Below are 22,428 nucleotides of genomic sequence, written 5' to 3' on the forward strand. Positions count from 1 at the left end.
AAAATAGTTCACTAGTGTCAACGCAAATGAAGGCAGGCGATTATTGACATCCTGCTTTCTTGTTGCTGTTTTAGTCTAAGCTTTAGTTCAAAGCCTATAGGAGAAAATCTCAAAATTAATAGTCACGGTTGATTTTATTGTTACATTTCAGAAGGTTGTATGTTTATGGTTTTAAGAGAATTTCAGAGCAAGAAAAACGATTCGAAACAATTAACAAATGACTAAAAGGTAACATCAATAGCATCCAGTGTTTCAGGAACACGGTGGAGTTGCACATCAGGTTTTTGCTACCAGCAAAATGCAAGCTGATGATACAAGTTTTTTAAAAAGGCGTTTTATTTCTTGTGGGAGCCACAAATTGCCACAAGTTGTTTATTAAAAATGACAACAGCACAAAAAAACCTTAGTCATACTTATTTTTAGCCTCTTTGGACAGATGGCTATCCCAACACAATGTAACACAACCTCAACCTAACAACACACCTAAATGATGACTCATTAAATCAATGCAAAACATTTCCAGCTACCCAGCTGACTTTTGTAGGACACGGTAAGACCAAAAAGAAAGAAACGTTTCTGTTTGTAAATTTGGAAACCTTAATTTCTTTTTAATCTCATATATGAAATATTGATTGGTCATCAATAAAACCATCAACAGTTCTGGTTTCTAATTGGCTGACAGGTGGCCGCTGAAATCAAATAAGAACAAACGTCAAATAAAGCTCTTCTCTGCCACTTATGGTGACTTTTAAACTGCTTCAGCTTCTACAAGCAGGTACCTGAGCAGTAACACTACCTGCACACTGCGGGACCCACGTGGAGCCACTTTATGTACCGACAGGGCAGATGGAGATTTCCAATGAGTGTGTACTTGTCGTTTGCTAGTTTATTAGATCCACCTAATCTACAATCTATGTGATAATAAAGACATATTTGTGTGGCTATAAAAATAACTGCAGGATTAGATGTATTATCTTCATTTATTCATTTATTATTTATTTGTAAGTTAACATGTCTAGTAGTTTCCTTGTTCGTGCTCTTTAGCTCCTCTTTTAATTGTCGCGATGGAGAAAGGAGCTACTGGGACAATGTGAGTGTCTATAGCAAATATATTGTGTGTCTTTGTGTGCAGCTTCTCACCCATGGTGTCCATGTGCAGCGTTCTCCTCCGCGGGTTGGAGCTGTAGTGCTGGTAGTACTGACCGGCCGGCTTAGTGGGTGACGCCGCACCGGGACTCCCCAAGCCCAACTCACCACCACCCAGTATGGACTGGTCGAGAGACATCAAGACACAGAGAAAGAGAGAGAGAGTTAATCAAACTCATCATTGAGTGGAATCATGTGATCATGTGGACCCGTGAATAGAGACGAAAACGATGGTTATCAAGGCTCCAATGGGGAGACACAGCTAGTCACAAATTCAAATACTGCCTGACAAAAAATATGTAGATACACATCATCACAAACAGATTTATTTGATGTATCTCAGTGTTCATTTTTAGATCCAAATAATACAAAATCAGAGGGATTTAAGCGAAGTTCAGGCTGTTTGAACTGTTCTAAACATCTCAACTTCATTGTCTTGACAAAAATATTAGAAAAAATATAGTAACAACTGAATGTTTTTATTTTTTTGTAGTGTAGAGGAACAAGAAAACAGAACCTGGAAGGTATCAGAAGTGTCAGCGGATCAAAGAGTTAAGTGTCACTTGCAGTACTGACCACTGAAACATGAACACCACTTGAAACAAAAGGTTTTGATCACTTTACACCAGACAGTGAAGTTCATGTTAGACTGTTGAGAATTTACTGTAGTATCGTTATTCTCTGTAATATTGGAATAGTTTGAAAAGTAATTAGTTGGAAAGGGGAAAGAAATTGTTTCAAAGGTATTAATGTAGACAATTCAGTGCATTTTTTGAATTATTTATTTAAAAAAAAAAGTATTTTTAAAATAATGGAAATGCTAAAAGAACAGAACTGAAATGTTGTCTGGAGTCCTGAAGAACATAACAATGGATGTTAGATGTCTGTAAATGTAATGAATCGAATCATCAACATGTTTAACACACCGTATCTAAAATGTTCAGTGAAGCTAAAACACTGTTTACAGAAATGCCTGAAACATCACAGAATAAAGTCACAATACACTGGCCAGTTAAACTCTACCTGCTACAGGATAATAGCAATGTCAAAATTAGCACTCTATAGATAAGACCCACAAATTGCAAAAAGACAAGACAGGCCAGAAAACTCCACAAATGTGACGGTAATAACAACCTTCAGTGCACAACTGCAGTGCAGCAATGTTGCATTCACTTAAAATGCAGCAGTCGTGTCATTGTCGCTTAAAACTGAATTGAGTTCCAGTACAGGGAATTCACCTCAAGTATGGAAAGGGCTAAGGATCAAAGCCATGAAGGCTAATATGTTGGAATGCTAGCTCTAATAAATGAAAAACGTTTATGGAAATTAAAATGATTCAGTTTTCTGACTTAATTAAATTCTATTTATGCCAAAATCAAATGCAGAAGATGTACATGAAATGCAACTATTGATAGAGATTCCTGACCTCTATATGATCATTACCTTCTATTCCATATCTCTTCTGCAATACAATGATTTTGAATGTGTGTGTCACCACCAAAAAAGGAAATATTATAATATTTAGTAGAAAGCAAATTAAGAAGTAAGAAAGTAGTAGTATGCATGGTTTACTATAAATATATGGAAGTTAATGAATGCCAGTATTATGATACAATAATTTAAAGTGAAAATGAAAAGGAAAAAAGAAAAATGAAACTCAAATTTTAAGGTTAACATTTACAAAATACATAAAATAGCCAAAACTTTAATAATACCTCCACTAACAAGTAAATCTTCAAGCATAGCTTTCTACACAGCACATAACTAATGCTATAAAAGTTCAGCTTCATACAGACACATAAATGACCACCCGGTTATCAAGACGCTTCCTGTAGACACAGCCTACCTGAGACACCTCAAACCGAGCTGATAATGACAAATGAAACCCTGGTTAGTGATGGTATTTACCTCCATGAGAACGACCCCATGCTGCCCAGCGTGGAGATGTTCACCTCACGGCTCAGTCTAACTTCTCCTCGCTCTCTAACTTATCTTCTCCTCTCCTCTCTCTAGAGCTGCGACTCTGTTTACGGCTCAAACTTAGCAAACCGCGCACACATTGTCCCGCTAATTAAGTTCAATGATTTCGGCAGCAACAAGTGGCATCTGGGCTGATTCTGAGAGGAGAGAACTCGAGAATAAAGGACAGAGAGGAGAATGGAAGAGAGGGTCATTTTTCTTTCTTTTTCTTTTTTGAAAGTGGGACAAAAAGTAAGTGAGGAGGAAAGAGGTGAAAAAAGAGCCGGCCTCCCCACCCCCCTCCTCCTTTAAATGGACTCCACCGCCACTCCGTTAAAGTGTAGAAGACCACCCCCCCCCCCCCCCCCCCCATCTTTCTCGTTAAGTAATTAGTGTGCAGTGTATTTAAAGCAGAGGGTGGAGGAGTGTGTTCAGGGTTGTGGGGGGGTGTTTCGGCCCTATTCTGAATTCTGATCAGCGAGTCGGCTGAAAACAAGAGTTAGCTTGGCACTGCCGGGCCAAGGAAGGCTTTTCTCATGCTAAGCAGGGCCTAAGTAGGCCAATTACAGGGCCAGCCTCGGTCTTGGAGCCATTCTCCGGCTTAAAACAAAAGGGCCCTTGTCTTAAATAAAGTCAGTCACACACAGAGAGAGGCAGAGGGAGTCAGACACAAAGGCACACAGTCACACACCATTTCAGTCATCCTGTGTGTTTCTGTGTGTGTGTGTGTGTGTGTGTGTGTCGTCAGGGGGTAAAAGGAGGTTCCCACTAAAACAAAAAGGGGTCTCATTGATTGTGGTCGCTTTTCTTTCTTTTCTTTTCTTTCTTTTTCTCCCCGTCCTCAAACATCGAGCCAGGCTGGTTGGTCACCCCGGCAACTAGACAAGCTGGAGAAGAGAGCAAATGTGCGTTTGTCTCGCCGTCTGCGACTCTTAAACATTTATCTTACATGCTATCCGCTCTTATTACTCCAGCAGATACGAAGGTGTAGCGTGTGAAGTGGCTACTGTGGGAGCATGAGAAAAAGAATAGATATTGTGACCTTTGACCTCTCAGTGGGGGTGAAGCATCACAAAAAGAAAAAAGAAAACACAACAGAAAACAGAGAGCCTGTCCTTTTCTTTTTACAAACCTAGACCGTCTTGGATTTACTGTAATAGAGAATGATTGAACAAGTTTATATTGTGTTTCACGTCGTGTATATTTGCACATATTTTTGATGTTGTCTGTCCTTCATTATGAACTGCAGCCATTTGGTCAGTGCTGGTTGTCTTAAAATGTGCCACATAAATACACGTTGGATTGTTTAGGTCATGTTTTTAATTCAACCAAGAACTCCTTACAGTGCTAAAACATGTTTTTGAAACTTTTTTTTAACAGGATTCGCATAAACAGAATAAAGTTACAAAATTAAGCAGACTACAGCTCGTTGTTATCTATAACTGGTCCTGAAACCTGTGGTAAACCAAACTCAACATACAAGATAATTAGGTCTAATTTCAAATGAATGAACATGACGCATCTTGAGCTTCTTGAGCCGGGTAGTCGTTGATCAGAGCCTGTAAACAACTCGTTGTAAGCCGTTTCCTTTTCGGCCTATCTAGAACACTCAATGTACTCAAACTGAGGCTTTCCAGTTAATACCATATTACAAGTGAAATGTTAGCTATACAATTTTATATGAGATGAAGAATATTCCAACATTAATAGACTTTAATAATCAACTGAATGTTTAATTTCTTCTGAAATTATTTTTTTATTTAAAAAAAGCATCTTTTCTTATGAAGTCCAGGTAAATTTAGCCAGCCCGAAACTTTTTTCTGGCATTTTTGACACCAGATGAATGCAAAATTACATAAAAGCAGCATGATGTGCCAAATTGTAAGGTAGGCAGGTATAATATTTAACATTTTCATATGATTTAGTGCTACTGGATGCTGACAGTTAGATCCCAGATCTGGAGGTATTTACTGCAGGTATTTACTTCTAAAAGGAAAAGACAAACATTATCAGAACCATAAAGCGCGATCTTCTGGGAAAGAATTTAACTTCATATCAATGGTGTTATTTCTCGAGCTAAAAACTGCAACTCTCAGTTTGTTTTCTTCTTTGAAACCTGAAGAACACACAAATTTTGCAAAATTACAATCTGCCAATAGACACAGCGGTAAGCGATTTGTTGGGGCCAATCAGCTTACTTGACATTTGTGGGGCGCTTGCATCGGCTCCTCTGTGACCTACAGTTACCCACAGCTCCCTTCTCTGAGTAGACCTACAGGGATTTATCTTCATAGTGTTATCATTCCAGCTGTACTCTCCTGATATAATCGTCAGGTTCACTCCTCCTCGCTCATTCTCCTGCTCCTGTTTTACTTTCTACATTATCATGTTTTCTCTCTGTCATTATCTTTTTCTATGCGTGTATGTGTGTCTACAACACAGACACACACAGACACACACACACACACACACGCAGAGCTCTGTTTCTCACAGAGCTGACTGGGCTCCGGTACCCAGCTGCTCGCAGAGACGATATTAACTAAGATAGATTACCAGAGAGAGAGGGAGAAAGGGAGAGGAAGATGCATGGACACGGACGGAAACAGAGAGAAATGCAGAAGAGGAAAGCGAGTGGCAAATAGGAAATGGAAAGAGAGGACATGATAGGAAAAAGATGAATAAAAGACGGTGAAGAGTGAGGGAGAGGCATAAAAAAAGAACGGAACAAAGTAGCTGGCATGATGGATGGCTGACTGGCTTCAACAAGCTCGACGTTCCTTATAAATACGAGTGTTTTCTGTCTCTCTCCCCTAAATCGCTCCCTCTCCCACTCGACCACTCTGTCCTCGTGTGACTGAAAAAGCAAATGCTCACATGTCATCAATTTCCACCATCGCAGCCATGAGAGACAGACACAGAGAAAGAACGAGAGAGGGAGAGAGGCAGGAAGAAGTCATTAATTACCAGGAAGTGCTGGCGAGGCAGCGGCGCACCTGTACGCCAGCTTCACTCCAGCTGACACACACATGTGTATATACAAAGACACACACACACACACACACACTCCTGAGGGAGAGGGGCCTGGAGGCTGCTACCACAGACTGTAAAACCAGCAGAGACAAGTGGAATAAAACCGGACGCTCACGTAAGACAGTAGAACCACCAGCAGCTCACAGTTGGCGCCATTAAACAACTTAAATAATAAAGAAATAGTGCCCATCAAAAAGCTCAATATTCTGTATTGGAAGCAGCACGTGTGCCGAAGTAGGACAACGTTTGTAATTTTATTGTCTTATGGGAATTTTTGATTGATCTTATGTGGACTTTGAACAGCATATGCTGCATATTAATTAAATCTATTGTGACATTATATAGTTTATATTACTTTTGATTTACTACTAGCGTTTATTAGTCAATAAATCAAACTTTAAAGTTTACGGTGGCATCAACTGGGACAGATTAACCCACACAGGGGAAAAGTAGCATAGAATTGGATGCTGTGCTCCCAAGAAAAAGCACAGCATCAGTATCAGCGCGGAAAACAGCTGAACCATTTATTGATATCGCTGGTCATGAATAACATTTTCCATTTGATTGTGTTGTTTAAATGCTGCACCAGGACCTTTTTTTGTCTGCTTTTGCTGCGAATTCCTAGATGATTAGCAGAAGCTATTGTGGATGGGTTTTTTTCCACATCCAGTGACATAAACAAGTAATCTTTCTTAGAGAGTACCTAATCAGGGAACCCCATCCATTAATCTGTCAACTTCCAATATAGCCATTTCATCTTCAGGTCAACTCTTGCTTTCCCACTCACAGGTCATAATTTATGAATGCAGATAAATGTAAAAAGCTAAATTGTCTTCAGATGATGTGCAATGGTTTTGAGATTGCATTTCACCAGATGTGTTCCTGCTTTTGCTCTCCACACAAGCTGTTCATTAGAATGCAACCAAAGCTTGTTAAGATGTGATTCATCAATAGAACTCAAACTACAAACATAATCTAGAAAGAGTCTGGTGCCATCAATCTTGTACTTTTCTTACAGATTCTGCATGGTCACGTGCGCGCACGTACACAGAGATTCACCCAACAAATACCAAAGTGGATGTGTTAATCACGAATTGTCCTGGAATGGCTTTTACCACCTCCTTAATTCCTTTTTTCTATCCATCCATCCTCTTCTGCACGTAGTGCAGTATTGCATCTTAGCAGAAGCAAGTGTCATGAGGCATGAGGTGGGAAGCACCGCAGACAGGACAACCAACCATTCACACTCACATTCATACCTAATTTAGTCACCAATAAACCTAATGTGCATGTCTCTGGAGTGTGAAAGGATATATCAATGCAGACCAGGCCTGTGAGGTGATGGTGCTAACCACCACTCCACCATACTGTCCTTCTTCTTTTACAGTAATTGATGAGAAAATGTATAAATGTGACTTGTGTGGGATATCAGAAGAGCTTTGTTGTTTAATTTGGTTGCATGAGGTTGTTGCTGTGATCATGGTCAGCAGTTTTACCATGGCACCATGGAAGACACTCTAGCACCATAATAGAGTGAGCCACTCTTGAAGTCACACAAAGCTCACAGTCACTGCTGAACTAAAGATTAGTCCTTATCATATTTCATTTTCTATTGATCTACAGATGTGTATTTAAAGTAAGTATTACTAAACTTATCACCTCATTGCCAAAGCATGATCCTGGGCTCTCTTAAGGTCTAGACTGCCCAGCCATGGACATGACCTTGAAGGTACATGTTTTGCATTATATACACACAGACACATATATATATATATATAGCAGATACTGTGACTATAAGTGCAGTGATCTTTAAAAGAAAGAAATTAATATTTGATTGACAGAAAGAAGAAAAAACAAAAGAAATTGACTTAGAATCATTTCTGCATGATTTTCTTCTTTTTTGAGAGCTTAAAACAACATTATCAGTGAGCTTCTTCAATGACGTGTTAATTTTTTATGCGATGAATTGTTTCATGCCATCTGCTGGATGTGATAAAGAGAAAGGGCTTTTTAAAAGGACAAAAAGTATAAATGTAATTTTTGTTCTTTATGTCAGTGGTTGACTGCTTCAGGCTGACAGCTGAGAGGGAGTGTTGGTGTATCCTGCAGCTTCTACATCTCTCTTCAAAGAGCTGCACAGTGAAGTGGCTGCTGGTTGTGGAAGAAGTGTTTTTCCTCATTCTAGTTTCCCATTTCAAGCCTTTTCTTTAAATGATATCCTTAATGTGGCTGAACACAGAGGTAATGGTGTGATGATATGCGACAGACGTGCACAGTTTTAGTCTTTTATTTGAGGTAGGTCATGTTTGAATACCACACTGGCATAGTGGACAGGCCTAACAAAAATGTGTGTTGCTTTCAAAGACAGCAAGTGAGCTTCAACCATTTTTTTCATGGAGGAGCCTTTATGATGTATTAATTGCTTTCAGTCGTGCTCTGGAGGACGTCAGGAGAATCAGGTTTGGACACAGTCGGACATCACACAGTCTCAGGAACTGGCAGGTTAAAGAACATTCAGAGCTTATCGACATATGTGATCTCACATGCAGCCTGCAACTAGGAGCAAAAATTCTGGGCGGCATTGCATGTGTGAAAAAATGCTTTTGACACGTCATAGTAGGAAAATCACAGGTGGAACTGGGATTGTTCGGTTCCATTCAGAGTCCCAGTGAGCCGTGGCAGTGAACCAGAATGCACAAAAGCATAAGTAAATGTTTTTCCAGCCTCAGGCTCAGGCCACACAATTCAAAGACCACACTAAAGAAGGGACTGTAAGGAAAATAAGACGTATTAGGAGTGACAAAAAGAATACAGCATGGCTAAAACAGAATAAAGTGGAGGAGGTTGAAGGATACACTCAGATGTGACAACAGCATACGTTAGCATATCAAATTACCCTCGACTACAGGTGGGCAGCCCTGTTCTGACACACCACCATCCCTGTGCCAGAAACGTGTTCGATGAAACAAACATGGAGCTCATGGAGACCCTCAATGCTGAAGTTCATGGCTCTTTGCTGCACACCACACTATAAACACCCAAATCTCTGTGGCTAAATATTCAAATACTGAAATGTTAAGGAAGCAGGAAGTTAAAGAAAAGAAAAGCTGCTCTGTGTCATATGATGAAACATAAGACTGTATGTTTGTGTAGAAAGTTATTTCAAGTTTCAACAGAACAAAGCATCTAAGAAGCCGACAGAGCCAATCAAATTGCAGGACTGCCATGACAACACAAACACACAGAGAAACAGCCAGTAAAATAAATCCACCAGAGTCTGTGTGTGTCATTTAAAATGATGCTGGTGTAAGAAAAACCTCAGGGACAGATCACAGCAAACACACACACACACACACACACACACACACACACACACACACACACACCTGCAGTAGTGAAGGATCCACTCGCAAATGCCAACTTCCTCCATCTTCTAGCTGCTCCAAACACCCAATAGCACACACTTTTACTCAAACACAGCAAACACACACACACAAACACACACAAAACAACACACACACACACACAGCAGTTCAAAGCATTTCTCCTTAATTAGCGTTCAACGCTTGGCTTGACAAATAAATAGTGATCATTTAAGAACACTTAGAGAGGAATCAGACAGCACATTACACCTCACAATATCTGGCAGCTTCCTGGATGCAATTAGGGGGATTGGGGGGGGGGAGTTAAGGATGAAGGAGAGAGAAGGGAGGAAAGAGGTAAGAGTTAGAAGCTCAACGCAAGGAAGCACAGAAAGGAATCTCGAAGGAAGGAGAGAAAAAGAAAGGAGAGGAACAAAAATGCAGAGAGTAAAAGACAGAAAGGAAAGTTTGGTATGAGAGGAAAAATTACAGATGGCAGGAGGTTACAGAGGAAAAAGGGAATGAGAAATGACAGAAGAACTGAGGGGAAAGGAAGGAAGAAGGTTCAAAGTTGATGACAAGTGACAAACAAGTAGGGAAGAAAGGAAACAGGATAAAAGAAGAAGAAGAAAGGAAGTGTAAGGATGACAACGAAAGAATGAGGGAGGAAAAAATAAAAGACGAGAGGGACAAAGGTAAAATGGAAGGGAGAAATGGAAAACATATGAGCAGGGAGGAAAGAAGGAGGTAGAGATCAGGAAGGAATGACAGTAGGGAGGAAAAATTCATAAGGAAAAAGACGACAGAGGAGAAAGCCAGGAAGAAAGATGAGGATGGTAAAAGGAGGAGAAAAATGAGAAAAAGACAATAACGGGACAAGGAATGGAAGAGATTAAAGTAAGAACAATCTGAAGAAAGAAAAGAAGAGATGGAATAAAGAGGGTGAGTACAGAACGACCTTAAGGAAAATAACAAATAAAAAATGGAGAGGGGGCAAATGGAAGGAGGGGATCATGAAGGAAGAAAGAGGAGGAGACCGGAAAGGAATAAATGATGGATGGAGAGAAAGATTTATATTTAGAGATGAAAAGAGAGATGAAAATGAAAAATAGGCTTCCCTGCAGTGCCATCTTGAACTGATCACTCCCATCATGCATCACTCCCAGCTGCCTTTACTTTGTAGTTCTGGAGACTTTTTAGTCATTATGACCAGGAGCAAACAGACCCAGAAACAGAGCTCAAAGAATGGATGTTCACATTTCCCAATCAAACATATCCTTCAAGTCAGAGCTGACACGCGATTGGCTGCAGCTCCTCTAACCTTCGCTAAATGCGGCTTCGGGAAAACCGAGTTGAACTGAACGAGCAAAGCCCCGGAGTTCTCCCATAAACGTGAAGACGATGATTCATTTCCATAATCAGATGGTTGTTTCAAACACTAACCTCACATCTTCTAAAAAGCATTAATTTTGGACATTTTTACATATTCGTCCATTAAGGAGAAATTAAGCCCTAATGATGCATGAAAATGTCGGGGATATGAGCTAGTGCTGGGAAACACTTGAAATAAAACTTAATATGACTGGATGATTACAACGTGGCTCTGATAAGGGTAAAAAGAAGCAAATCCATTTAATCTGTTTTCACTTTTATAATACTTACTAGTATAGGTAGATAATGGATAAATTAGTTAGGTTTTTAAAACTTTCTAAAACTCTGTTGTGGCTTGGATACTAGATATGACTGCTTAACCTACTTTTGTTGAATTGTTATTAAACAGAAATAGTACATTTTTTAAATTTTCTGATGTGCCTCTTTGAGACTCTTTTAATGTATCCACACTTCCTGTTGTTTCTCTCTTATTTTGCTTATTTTACCTTTGGAAATGAATCATATTTAAAGCACAAAAAAGAAAAGAAAAGCCATATTCCAGACCAATGGAGAGTGAGAAATGTAGGATATAAAAGAATGAAATAAGCAATGGTGATTTCTTTTTTAGATTTGTATAAACTAACAATATACAGCAGGGTGACACGATATATACTTTTTAAGTTAACTTAAAATAGGCATCATCTGATGATTTCCAGGGAGCTAGAAACAGCATTTATGCAATATTTTAGTTTCATTTAAAACATTAATATTAGGGTTTAACCCTGGGAAACAAGATTCCCAGGAAAACCAATCAGTACTATTTCATGATTCCTGGGAAATGCAATGGTGAGAAATAGGAAAATATTAAGCTGGATGCAATACATTAAAAAATATATATAGTCTATTAAGGAAATGCAAAGCATTGCGGTTACATAGCACATGTATGTTCTGACTTCTGCGTTTGTACGGTAGCACCTTTTAGCCAATCATTCGTTCTGTTGCAGGCTATTCGCACCACTGCTATAGCAACCAATGGTGCATTTCCTTAGATTGGAGGATGATGCTGTTAACTGCAAACTTTGTGATCAGGTAATAAGATGTTCAGGATGGTCAACAAGAGGACACCATCAACATTTAGACACTCAGCATGAAGTTCCAGAGGAAATCCCATGAAAGCATTATATAACAAAGCTAAAGATACAAGCCTGTCCTAATAAAGGTTCTGCTAACTTTGCATGAGCATTCATTGAGTTTATGAGCGTAGATTATAATTTAGCCTTCATAACCTGTCCAGGACGCACACCACCCTGTGGTAGCTGGGATAGGCTCCAACCCCAACTGGCGACACTGAATTGGATAAGTAGAAGAGAATAGATGGATGGAGATTATAATTTATTGCTTTGCTATTACAGTAGGTATGCTGCTTTGTGGTCACAGCCTTTCATTAGCAGAGTGACAGTAATATTTCCTCACATGGCATGCTGAATGCAAAAATGGAGCTTATATTTAGGCTAATGCTGATGACTGAAATTGTGTTTTTAGCCTAAATAATTATCCGAATAATCCGCAAAAGTCATATTGTGAACATGTATGCATATTTCTATTTGTTGTATTTAGTGCTGCTTTAAATGTCAGGGTCTAGCTGATTTAAAATGTCTAATTTTGGGGAAAAATATAAAATCCTAATTATTTATCATACAAGATAAGTGTGTATGTTTTTACAGGCTGTTCACTGAGCTATATCTTTAACCTCAGTGTGGATCACGCTCTGCTGAGATGAGAACATTTAAAGTATTTTGCTGCTTCTGTGCTTTTTATTTGTAAAGTCAAAAAAAATCTTTGAAATGTCCAAAGCTTGGGCTGCATTTCATTCTCATTTAAAGGAAGTTCAAGGTCTGTGGGATCCAGGAAGTTCTTGCTTCATCTGCCACAGATAAGAATCCGAGAGAAGACCTGCAGAACTGAGCTCTGATGAAGGGAACACACATGAAAAATATCAGCTGGCTTTTCCACAGCTCATAGATCAAGACTGGATTGCTGTGTGTGTGTGTGTGTATGCGTGGGAGAAAGAGAATTAGTGCAGTTGCTGGTATATGTATGTCAGCATGTGTGTATATGTTTGCATTAAAGTTTCAGCACTATCGTGTGTGTGTGTGTGTGTCAGCTCTGCAGTGTAGATGTGACAGCTCAGTTCTGTTCTGTGTCTGTTACCAGCTGTTGTACCTCGCTTGCAATTTCTGTGTGTGTGTGTGTGTGTGTGTGTGTGTCTGTGACAGCATACTGTTTGATGTTTGAGACATCAGAAAGGAGACAGAGTCAACGTCACTGACAGAGTAGCTCCCTGGTTTGGCTCCGTGATGCCTGCCGAAAACTCGTTAAATAAACACAGTCAACTGCTGCATGAATCAATCAAATAATTTTCACAACCAAATATACCCTCGCAAAACAGCAAGCACACTGAGCTTCTTCTCAGTGCTTCTTTTTCTTAGGAGCAATAATTGAATTAGGAATACTGCTTAGAGTAAAAGTATTTAACATTAGCGAGATGTCTGTGGCTACACCAGCAGCTATGAGGCTTTAAACTAAATGCAAACATCAAGAACTTTAATAAAAAAAAAAAAGATGCAACTGGACTTTTTTAGGTTTGTGAATATATTCTCACCTCTCATCCTCTTCAGTTGAAAAAAAAAATCCTATGTTGCATGGCTAGAGTTATCACATTCAGAAACTTAGTTCAGCTTTTTATGACCGAAGGGGTAACAAATGGCGGCGGTATTTAACCCCTACTGGGGGTTGTCCCCTTTGGAAGTGGCCCTGAGGGTCACCAGATGATCAAGGTGTGAAAAAAGGTGTGTACCATTGGAAAGCTGATTCTGTTCACCTGGATGTTGTCAATGTGTGAAACATTTCGTCACTCATCCAAATGACTTCTGCAGTCTCTGAGGCTCCTCTGAGACTCTTAGACGTCCTATGTCTTTAGTTGTTTAACATCACCAATAGATTGATATTTGTATTTGTCCTGTCACCCTCCCCTCCCTAGAACCTAGTTCTGCTGGAAGCTTCTTCCTGTTAAATTGGAGTTTTTCAATTTTGCCAAAGCACTTGCTCATAGGGGGTCATACGATTGTTGGGGTTTTCCCTGTTTTGTTTGTATTATTGTATTATCTTTACAGTACAGTATAAACACCTTGAGGCAACTCCTGTTGTGATTTGGCATTATATAAATAAAATCTAATTGAGTTGACTTGAATTGATAAGAACCGCTGTAGGTGATATTTATTTATAATCACTGGGTCACGAGATCAAATTCTATAATTCCATACTTCACTGGTGCTTTATTGACCTAGTGCAACCCAGCTGACTGCTGAGACTAGCTCTCTCTATCCTTGTCCAGTTGTATCCTAGCTATTCTTCTGCTCCTTAATATAGCTTCCCAGCATTTTTGAATTGTTCTACCATCTACTGATGGTACAGTTGCTTTCAACAACTGTAACTAAAGGAGCCCCCAGCAGCTACAGTACATCATGCTATACTTGCACTGGATGGTCCTGACACTCTAAATGTGCAAAATGAATGAAACAGGCACAAACTCTGAGCTGTCACTGCTGATGGGTCAACAAAGACAGAGCATGTGAGTCCAGCATCGTGTGTGTCTTTATGATCAATAGCAAAAAATAAAAGTGCCGATCTCTGCGGCCGGTAAATGAGAGTAAATGACAGCTGAGAGTCTCCTGAGAGAGCCGAGCAGCTGTGTGTGTGTGTGTGTGTGTGTGTGTGTGTGTGTGTGTGTGTGTGTGTATTGAGATCTGGAGAGCAGCTGTGAATGGAACACCTCACTACAAAAAAAAAAAAGGAGGATGGATGGATGCAGAAGGAGATAAGACTGACTATAGACAGATATGACATAACTTGGTGAGGTTACAGACATGAGGCAACAAAAGCCCCTGTCTGGTGCTGAACCTCCTCAAAATTTTCTGGTCTTATTTGTGTTTAGCTACAGGCCCGTAGATCAAGGGGTATGTACCATAACATCAGGATGTAGTCACTGTATGAACAACAAAAACAAACAGATTTTCAGCCTGCAAACATCACTGATTGCTGGCAATTAACAGCTGTTTACAGTAACAACAGAAAACAAATATATGTCTTCCTGTTTTTGTTTTTTCTTTAATTAGAGTTTTTTCCAACCAATGTAAAGACTTTAACTCTTTACAGTTTTTTCTCCACTCATTTCTTACTTCTATGCCTTCGGGCTCCCAATCCATTAATGCAGTTATCACGTCTTTCCTGCTCTTCTCTCACAGCTCTTCTCTCACAGCTCTGCATTTTATCACACAGACAGAACAATTTGCAAAACATTTAGCATAAGTATAGACATGGATCGCAGATTTGACTTGATTACCTGAGAGATCTCTGCTCACCAGTGCCAGTGTCAAAGCTACAAAATATCTAACAGGAACACCTAGGTTAGCAGCAGACACAAAAATGATGTCACACCTGCTAGCTCATGTCCTGCTTTGGTGTCGCTTTGGCTTGTCATGCACCAACTTGACCAGGTTGAAGACAAGAACCATTACGACAATATAATGGTACAGGAGCCGTGATATTCCCAGATTACACAGAGGGGGACGCTGCAACTTGAAAACTTTGAGGAAAAAAATCTGCATACTGCAGTGAGTCCGGCGTGCCACGAGCACTGGTATAAATGTGCTGACATCACAGCTGGCACAACCAAGGCAGTGACTTAGCATAAATATCTCACTCTGAGTTTGTTACGTGGGGATTACAAAACATGCGAAGAGAGAGGGAAAGCTGTAATCCACAGCAGGTCTGCAGGGGTCTCCCACTGTACTTAAGCTGAAGTAATTGAGCTGGGAATATTATAAAACTATTTTGTTTCAAACAATGCATGTAAACAGTGAAGCAAAGTGTAAGATTTGTGTCATCTGCTAATATATCACTGAGTTCCTCTTTGCTTTGCATAAAGTTGTTTGTACCAAACTGGCTGTTCTAAAGGAGAAACACTTTTATAATGTACAAATGGTCCAATAATAATGGAGCCCAATTAGGACAGACTACGGTCAAAGCAGCTTTATGAATATTTCCCTGCATGTAACAGTCTTTGACTTGTCCTTGTATTTTTCTTGGTGGACCAGCTGTTGGGGGCTTGTACTTCCTGCTGCAACGCCATTGGTCAGAAAGGAGCCAATAGGGGTGAGAAGAGAGTCTGAATGAATATGATGATGAACACACACACACACACACACACACACACACACACACACACACACACACACAGAAGTACTGCATTTTTACAGACAGAGGAAGGAGGAGATAGACAGAAAATGAGAGATTTGCTTCTTCAGTGGTATGTAAAGGTGAATAAAGACAATCTGTAATCTGCAAAGTAAGACAGCAGTGAAAAATGTGAATATTTTTAGGTATTATTAGTTATTATATTTTATTGTCATATGCTGCTAGTTTTTAAACACTGTTATGCAGGTCTCTTCTTAGCATCATCCCACGTAGCACCCAAGCGGACGAGTACAAACAGAGTTGCCTGCTAGGGTTTACTCGCTAATTCAAGTCACTGAACCAGACCTCTAGATTGTGTTTATAGCATTGGTGAATTTTAGAACATTTTAATGCTGCTGTATAACAGAAATGATAGCATGCTGTGTTTTTAATTGTAAAAAAGTTTATCTTATTAAGGACCTGTCAGCAGGTATCTGTGTCTATGTGATGCACATGTACAGTTTACCTTACTAACCAAGCTTGCTAGCGTAAATTGTGATGTTATCATTGACTCTCTTTTATAAATATGACCATTTCTGAAAATAAAATAAATCCATAAATATGGTTGTGACTGGAATGCTAATGTTAAGGCTTCAAAACAGGAGTTCACAAACCACTGGCTGATGTCAAGCTGCTACATCCATCTTTTATATACAGTCTATGCGGGCAGCAGACAACCACATGACACCTTCCCCTCCATTTTTTTTTCTTTCTCAAAATCCATCTCCTTCTTATTTCTGCCACAGTACAACTATGATAGCAAAGAAACGCTGGACTTTTACAGCTGTATTACTGATGCATCAGGTCACTGACACGGGCTATTTTCAACTACTGACCTAAAGCTGCGATGTAAAAGTTCTTTGGGAACATTTTTGTGACTGAAACTTGCCAGAAAATTGAGAATTACTGATTACTGTCTACGGCAATTTTAGGGACATGAGAGAAAGCGAGAGAAAATGCTCCCCCACAAAGCTTAACACAAACACAAAGAAGGATCGGGAAATGGTAACATTGGTAAAAAGACATTATCTTTGTGTCACTCAGGCTTCAGATGCCTGACCTGCTGTGAATTTAATATGAGAAGAAAGTTGATACTGCACTGATTATCTGAAATGACCACATATAGCATTTTATTTCTTAAGTGCACCCATAAACACCTCTCACATTGATGATCAAACACCGCCACACAACCACTCAACTTATTAAAACTCAAGTGGATACGCTGAAAAGCAGCGCATCAAAGGGTTCTTTGTGTTTTTAAACCTCAAAGATCTGTACGTTTGAAAGAGATCGAAGAGACAAAAACAGAGTGATGACAAATGAGAACACAGCGAGGACAGAGACCACAATGCCAAGTTTCTCTCTTTCTAGTCTCTGACCCATCAGACGCAAAAATGTTTGGAGAGCCCTAAAGTGCTCACGAGTTTAGCTGATTGAGGATATTAGCGGTAAACAAGGAAGCCGAGGGGAATGACACACCTGCTGTTCTTCTGCAGGTAAATGTAACTCAAGATAGCCCACAGCACAGATCCATCTATAAAAATTACGTCGCTATGTTATGTTGCAGATACAGTATCTGCATGTGTATTTAATAGAGTAAATCTAGGTTTATTCATACTGAAAATTTGTAAGTGCATGTGTGTGCACCTTGTTTAATAGGAAAATGCGGCTTCCAAGTGGCTCCCAAAACTTGCAGAGCTTCAAAAACGGAGGCTTCAGCACTTTTCACTGACTGATGTGTGAGTGTGCGTGTATATAGGAAGGGTTAAAGGCTTTTTTTTTCATGTTGCATTCCAGCAGAACCTCACATCCACACTGCTGCTGCCTCAGCGCTCGCTGCCGGCCCAGGACTAACCTGCTGATCTGTGAGGCGATAAGTGGATGACAGGCATGCTTTGGTGTGGCTGAGAGAAAAAACTGTGTGCGTGTGTGTGTGTGTGTGTGTGTGTGTGTGCGCGTGTGTGTGTGTGTGTGTGTGTGTGTGTGTGTGTGTGTGTGTAAGTAGTCGACATAGTGGCTTTGGCTTGAATGAACGACAGAATGAAGAAGAAGGGAAAAATTTCAGATGGGGAGGAAACTGATGAAAAACCCCAAACAAGATAAGAAGATATAAAGAGTGAGAGACGGGATGAGAGACGGGAAGATCATCTACTCCCATCCCTTCATCCAGATGAGGAGGGGTTTTCTGCTTATGTAGACAGAATTCCCCTTTAGATAGCAGCTATAAGAAAGTCATGTAGTGTGTTTGTGCGAGTGTGTGCTGGCTATATATTATACTGCCAATGAGGGTGTTTCCACTGTGGTTATGGGAGTCCAGGTGATACTCTCAGCAGCAGTGAAACCACAGAAATCCCCATAAAACCAGAGAAGAACAAACAATGTGCTTTTCTTGGCCATAGCAGTGGAAGTTAACAAAAAGGTGTATCCTCAGGCTAGCAGTAAAGGAACTATCTGGAGAATATTAGTCTTAAAGTCTTAAAGGGTTCATCTTCTAGGAAGAAGGCAAAAGATAAGTGGATTTAGTTTGAACTTAATATTTCTTTTAACTACCAAGAGAAATGCATAATTATTGGGTTTTACCTCTTGGTGATTAAACATATTAATGGAATGATTGGGAGACCAGCTTGGTAAAGCTAAAACTTGATCAAAAACTCCAGAACAGCTACCATGTAGCAATGCAGCTTAATATAATGTTCCATAACCATAAAAGTCGAAAAGATTTCTTGGAAGCTTGAACTTTAACCCAGTGTTTTCTCTATTCCATTAAACTTGTTACAATTCGCACACTGTATAAATGTAGCATTATATGAAGTAATATGAAGTAAATAATAAAAAAATATCAGTTCCCAATATCCCATGTAATCCAACAACGTTCTCATTCTCTCTCCATCCTGGTGTTTGGAGTATTTATGCTACCTTCTGTCAGCAGACTCTGAGTTTTGGAGGGTGTCTGGATGATTGTAAAGGAGCACAGCTCACTGTTGTGATGTCGGGCTCTTACACTGGCATCAAACCATGTTTCCCATCCCCCAGCACCCATTTACAGCTTGGTGAGAGTCACAATGACCCTGTCAGGTTCCACGTTCAAAGTGGATGCAAGCAGTCACTAAGGAGAAAAAGCACTCTTGTGCAGAAAATAAACACTGGAAACTACTGTCAATGGACCATTGATGGTACCAGCCATCGCTTTGTGGAACGCAACCTGATTGGGTAACCAAAACTAGTTGACCCTAAAACCTAAAACCCAACTATAACACAAACCATCACACTATATAAATGTAAACTAATATCAGTGAATTATCACATATTCAAAATAGTATTGCACATACTTTTTTTTATTTATTAAAAGCACATTTGTGCATCATATTAAAGTTAAAAGGGATTCATTAAGCTCATTTCCAGCTCCACTTTTTTTGGACCAAAAAATAAACCATCTTTGCATAATTTGCAATTCAAAATAATACTTCTCAATCTTATTCTGGGCAGCCCTTCAGTTTATCCTCTGTCTGCAAAATATCATTTTTAGAACCGCCCCCTTTAAGCCAACTTTATTCTGATTGGCTGCCACTCAGAAACACAAAGGTAGCTCATCCGATTAAGAATATTGATCTCTTCACATTTTCCAAATTCATCCAGTGGGCTGGATTGGAATCTTTGCTGGGTTGGTTCTGGCCTCTGGGCCTTATATTTAACCCTTTAAGACCTACCATAGAACCAAGTCCGCCAGAGCTTATATTATATTTTTACATGCTGTGGAGCCATTTTTTGGGAGCATTTCAAGTTGCTATACATCAATACAACCATTATAGCAAGAGAGATAACAAGATAAGAAGATATAAAGAGTGAGAGACGGGATGAGAGACGGGAAGATCATCTACTCCCATCCCTTCATCCAGATGAGGAGGGGTTTTCTGCTTATGTAGACAGAATTCCCCTTTAGATAGCAGCTATAAGAAAGTCATGTAGTGTGTTTGTGCGAGTGTGTGCTGGCTATATATTATACTGCCAATGAGGGTGTTTCCACTGTGGTTATGGGAGTCCAGGTGATACTCTCAGCAGCAGTGAAACCACAGAAATCCCCATAAAACCAGAGAAGAACAAACAATGTGCTTTTCTTGGCCATAGCAGTGGAAGTTAACAAAAAGGTGTATCCTCAGGCTAGCAGTAAAGGAACTATCTGGAGAATATTAGTCTTAAAGTCTTAAAGGGTTCATCTTCTAGGAAGAAGGCAAAAGATAAGTGGATTTAGTTTGAACTTAATATTTCTTTTAACTACCAAGAGAAATGCATAATTATTGGGTTTTACCTCTTGGTGATTAAACATATTAATGGAACGATTGGGAGACCAGCTTGGTAAAGCTAAAACTTGATCAAAAACTCCAGAACAGCTACCATGTAGCAATGCAGCTTAATATAATGTTCCATAACCATAAAAGTCGAAAAGATTTCTTGGAAGCTTGAACTTTAACCCAGTGTTTTCTCTATTCCATTAAACTTGTTACAATTCGCACACTGTATAAATGTAGCATTATATGAAGTAATATGAAGTAAATAATAAAAAAATATCAGTTCCCAATATCTCATGTAATCCAACAACGTTCTCATTCTCTCTCCATCCTGGTGTTTGGAGTATTTATGCTACCTTCTGTCAGCAGACTCTGAGTTTTGGAGGGTGTCTGGATGATTGTAAAGGAGCACAGCTCACTGTTGTGATGTCGGGCTCTTACACTGGCATCAAACCATGTTTCCCATCCCCCAGCACCCATTTACAGCTTGGTGAGAGTCACAATGACCCTGTCAGGTTCCACGTTCAAAGTGGATGCAAGCAGTCACTAAGGAGAAAAAGCACTCTTGTGCAGAAAATAAACACTGGAAACTACTGTCAATGGACCATTGATGGTACCAGCCATCGCTTTGTGGAATGCAACCTGATTGGGTAACCAAAACTAGTTGACCCTAAAACCTAAAACCCAACTATAACACAAACCATCACACTATATAAATGTAAACTAATATCAGTGAATTATCACATATTCAAAATAGTATTGCACATACTTTTTTTTATTTATTAAAAGCACATTTGTGCATCATATTAAAGTTAAAAGGGATTCATTAAGCTCATTTCCAGCTCCACTTTTTTTGGACCAAAAAATAAACCATCTTTGCATAATTTGCAATTCAAAATAATACTTCTCAATCTTATTCTGGGCAGCCCTTCAGTTTATCCTCTGTCTGCAAAATATCATTTTTAGAACCGCCCCCTTTAAGCCAACTTTATTCTGATTGGCTGCCACTCAGAAACACAAAGGTAGCTCATCCGATTAAGAATATTGATCTCTTCACATTTTCCAAATTCATCCAGTGGGCTGGATTGGAATCTTTGCTGGGTTGGTTCTGGCCTCTGGGCCTTATATTTAACCCTTTAAGACCTACCATAGAACCAAGTCCGCCAGAGCTTATATTATATTTTTACATGCTGTGGAGCCATTTTTGGGAGCATTTCAAGTTGCTATACATCAATACAACCATTATAGCCCAAATTTTAATAATATGTATGCATTAAGTGCATAGTAATTACATAAATTGCAAAAAAGTGCAATAAACTACAAAAAAATTGAAAATCGTTTTTGTTTTTTAACATATATTTCTAGTTAGAGAAATTTAAGAGGCTTATCCCTCAAAACTGTAAATACAAAAAAGTTGCACAAACTAGTTTCCCACCACAGGAAATTTATTTTAAGTGTCTTCATAGTTTTATTTTTGAAATACACCAATTTTCATATACTGCAGGAAAAACGAAAAAATATTATAGTGCAAATTTGCAAAATAACAGCATATGCATCAAAATAAAATATTTCCAGCAGTGCAATATGAGTCCTCAGCATCCCAGAAACGACACAGAAAGTCATAAAGTCAAACATAACTTTTAAAAACACAAGTATAGGCTCATAAGGCCACGATGGTAAAAAACTACATTTCCGCAAAATGACGTCACTTCCGGTTTCGGGCAGGTCATGCGGACATGTGATAGTTCACGCTGATGGACGTAGGAAGTGTTACAAACAGCTGATCGGATCGGCAAAGCGTGTTTCTGGAATATTATGTTTTTGTTGCTGCAAGTGCTTTTTATGCAGTTTTTGCAAAGCTATATGTGGAAGGAAACTGTGACCTAGGACAAGCTGATGGCATAAGATGTAAGTACAACTCCTCCGGTTTCATATGCAAAAAAAATTATTGCGCTAGCTTACGTGGTTGCAGTGCTACC

At 39.4% G+C, this 22,428-nt stretch overlaps 1 protein-coding gene across 9 annotated transcripts in view; it reads right to left on the reverse strand.

Annotated features, from left to right (window-relative positions):
* The window catches only part of LOC102293637 (transcription factor 4), a 264,311-nt gene that overhangs the window by 109,233 nt on the left and 132,650 nt on the right, over positions 1-22,428 (reverse strand). For 8 of the 9 annotated variants that reach the window (XM_042220594.1, XM_014333384.2, XM_014333381.2 and 5 more), the window contains one exon: positions 1,141-1,270. In XM_042220594.1, the coding sequence (XP_042076528.1) occupies positions 1,141-1,270 (130 nt within the window). Of the gene's footprint in view, positions 1-1,140; positions 1,271-3,054; positions 3,377-22,428 lie in introns of those variants that run through there. The other variant, XM_005921662.3, reaches the window with a different exon arrangement.

The sequence above is a fragment of the Haplochromis burtoni genome, unplaced genomic scaffold (assembly GCF_018398535.1).
Source record: "Haplochromis burtoni strain Fernald_Lab_line unplaced genomic scaffold, NCSU_Asbu1 Contig_51, whole genome shotgun sequence".
Taxonomy (NCBI): Eukaryota; Metazoa; Chordata; class Actinopteri; order Cichliformes; family Cichlidae; genus Haplochromis; species Haplochromis burtoni.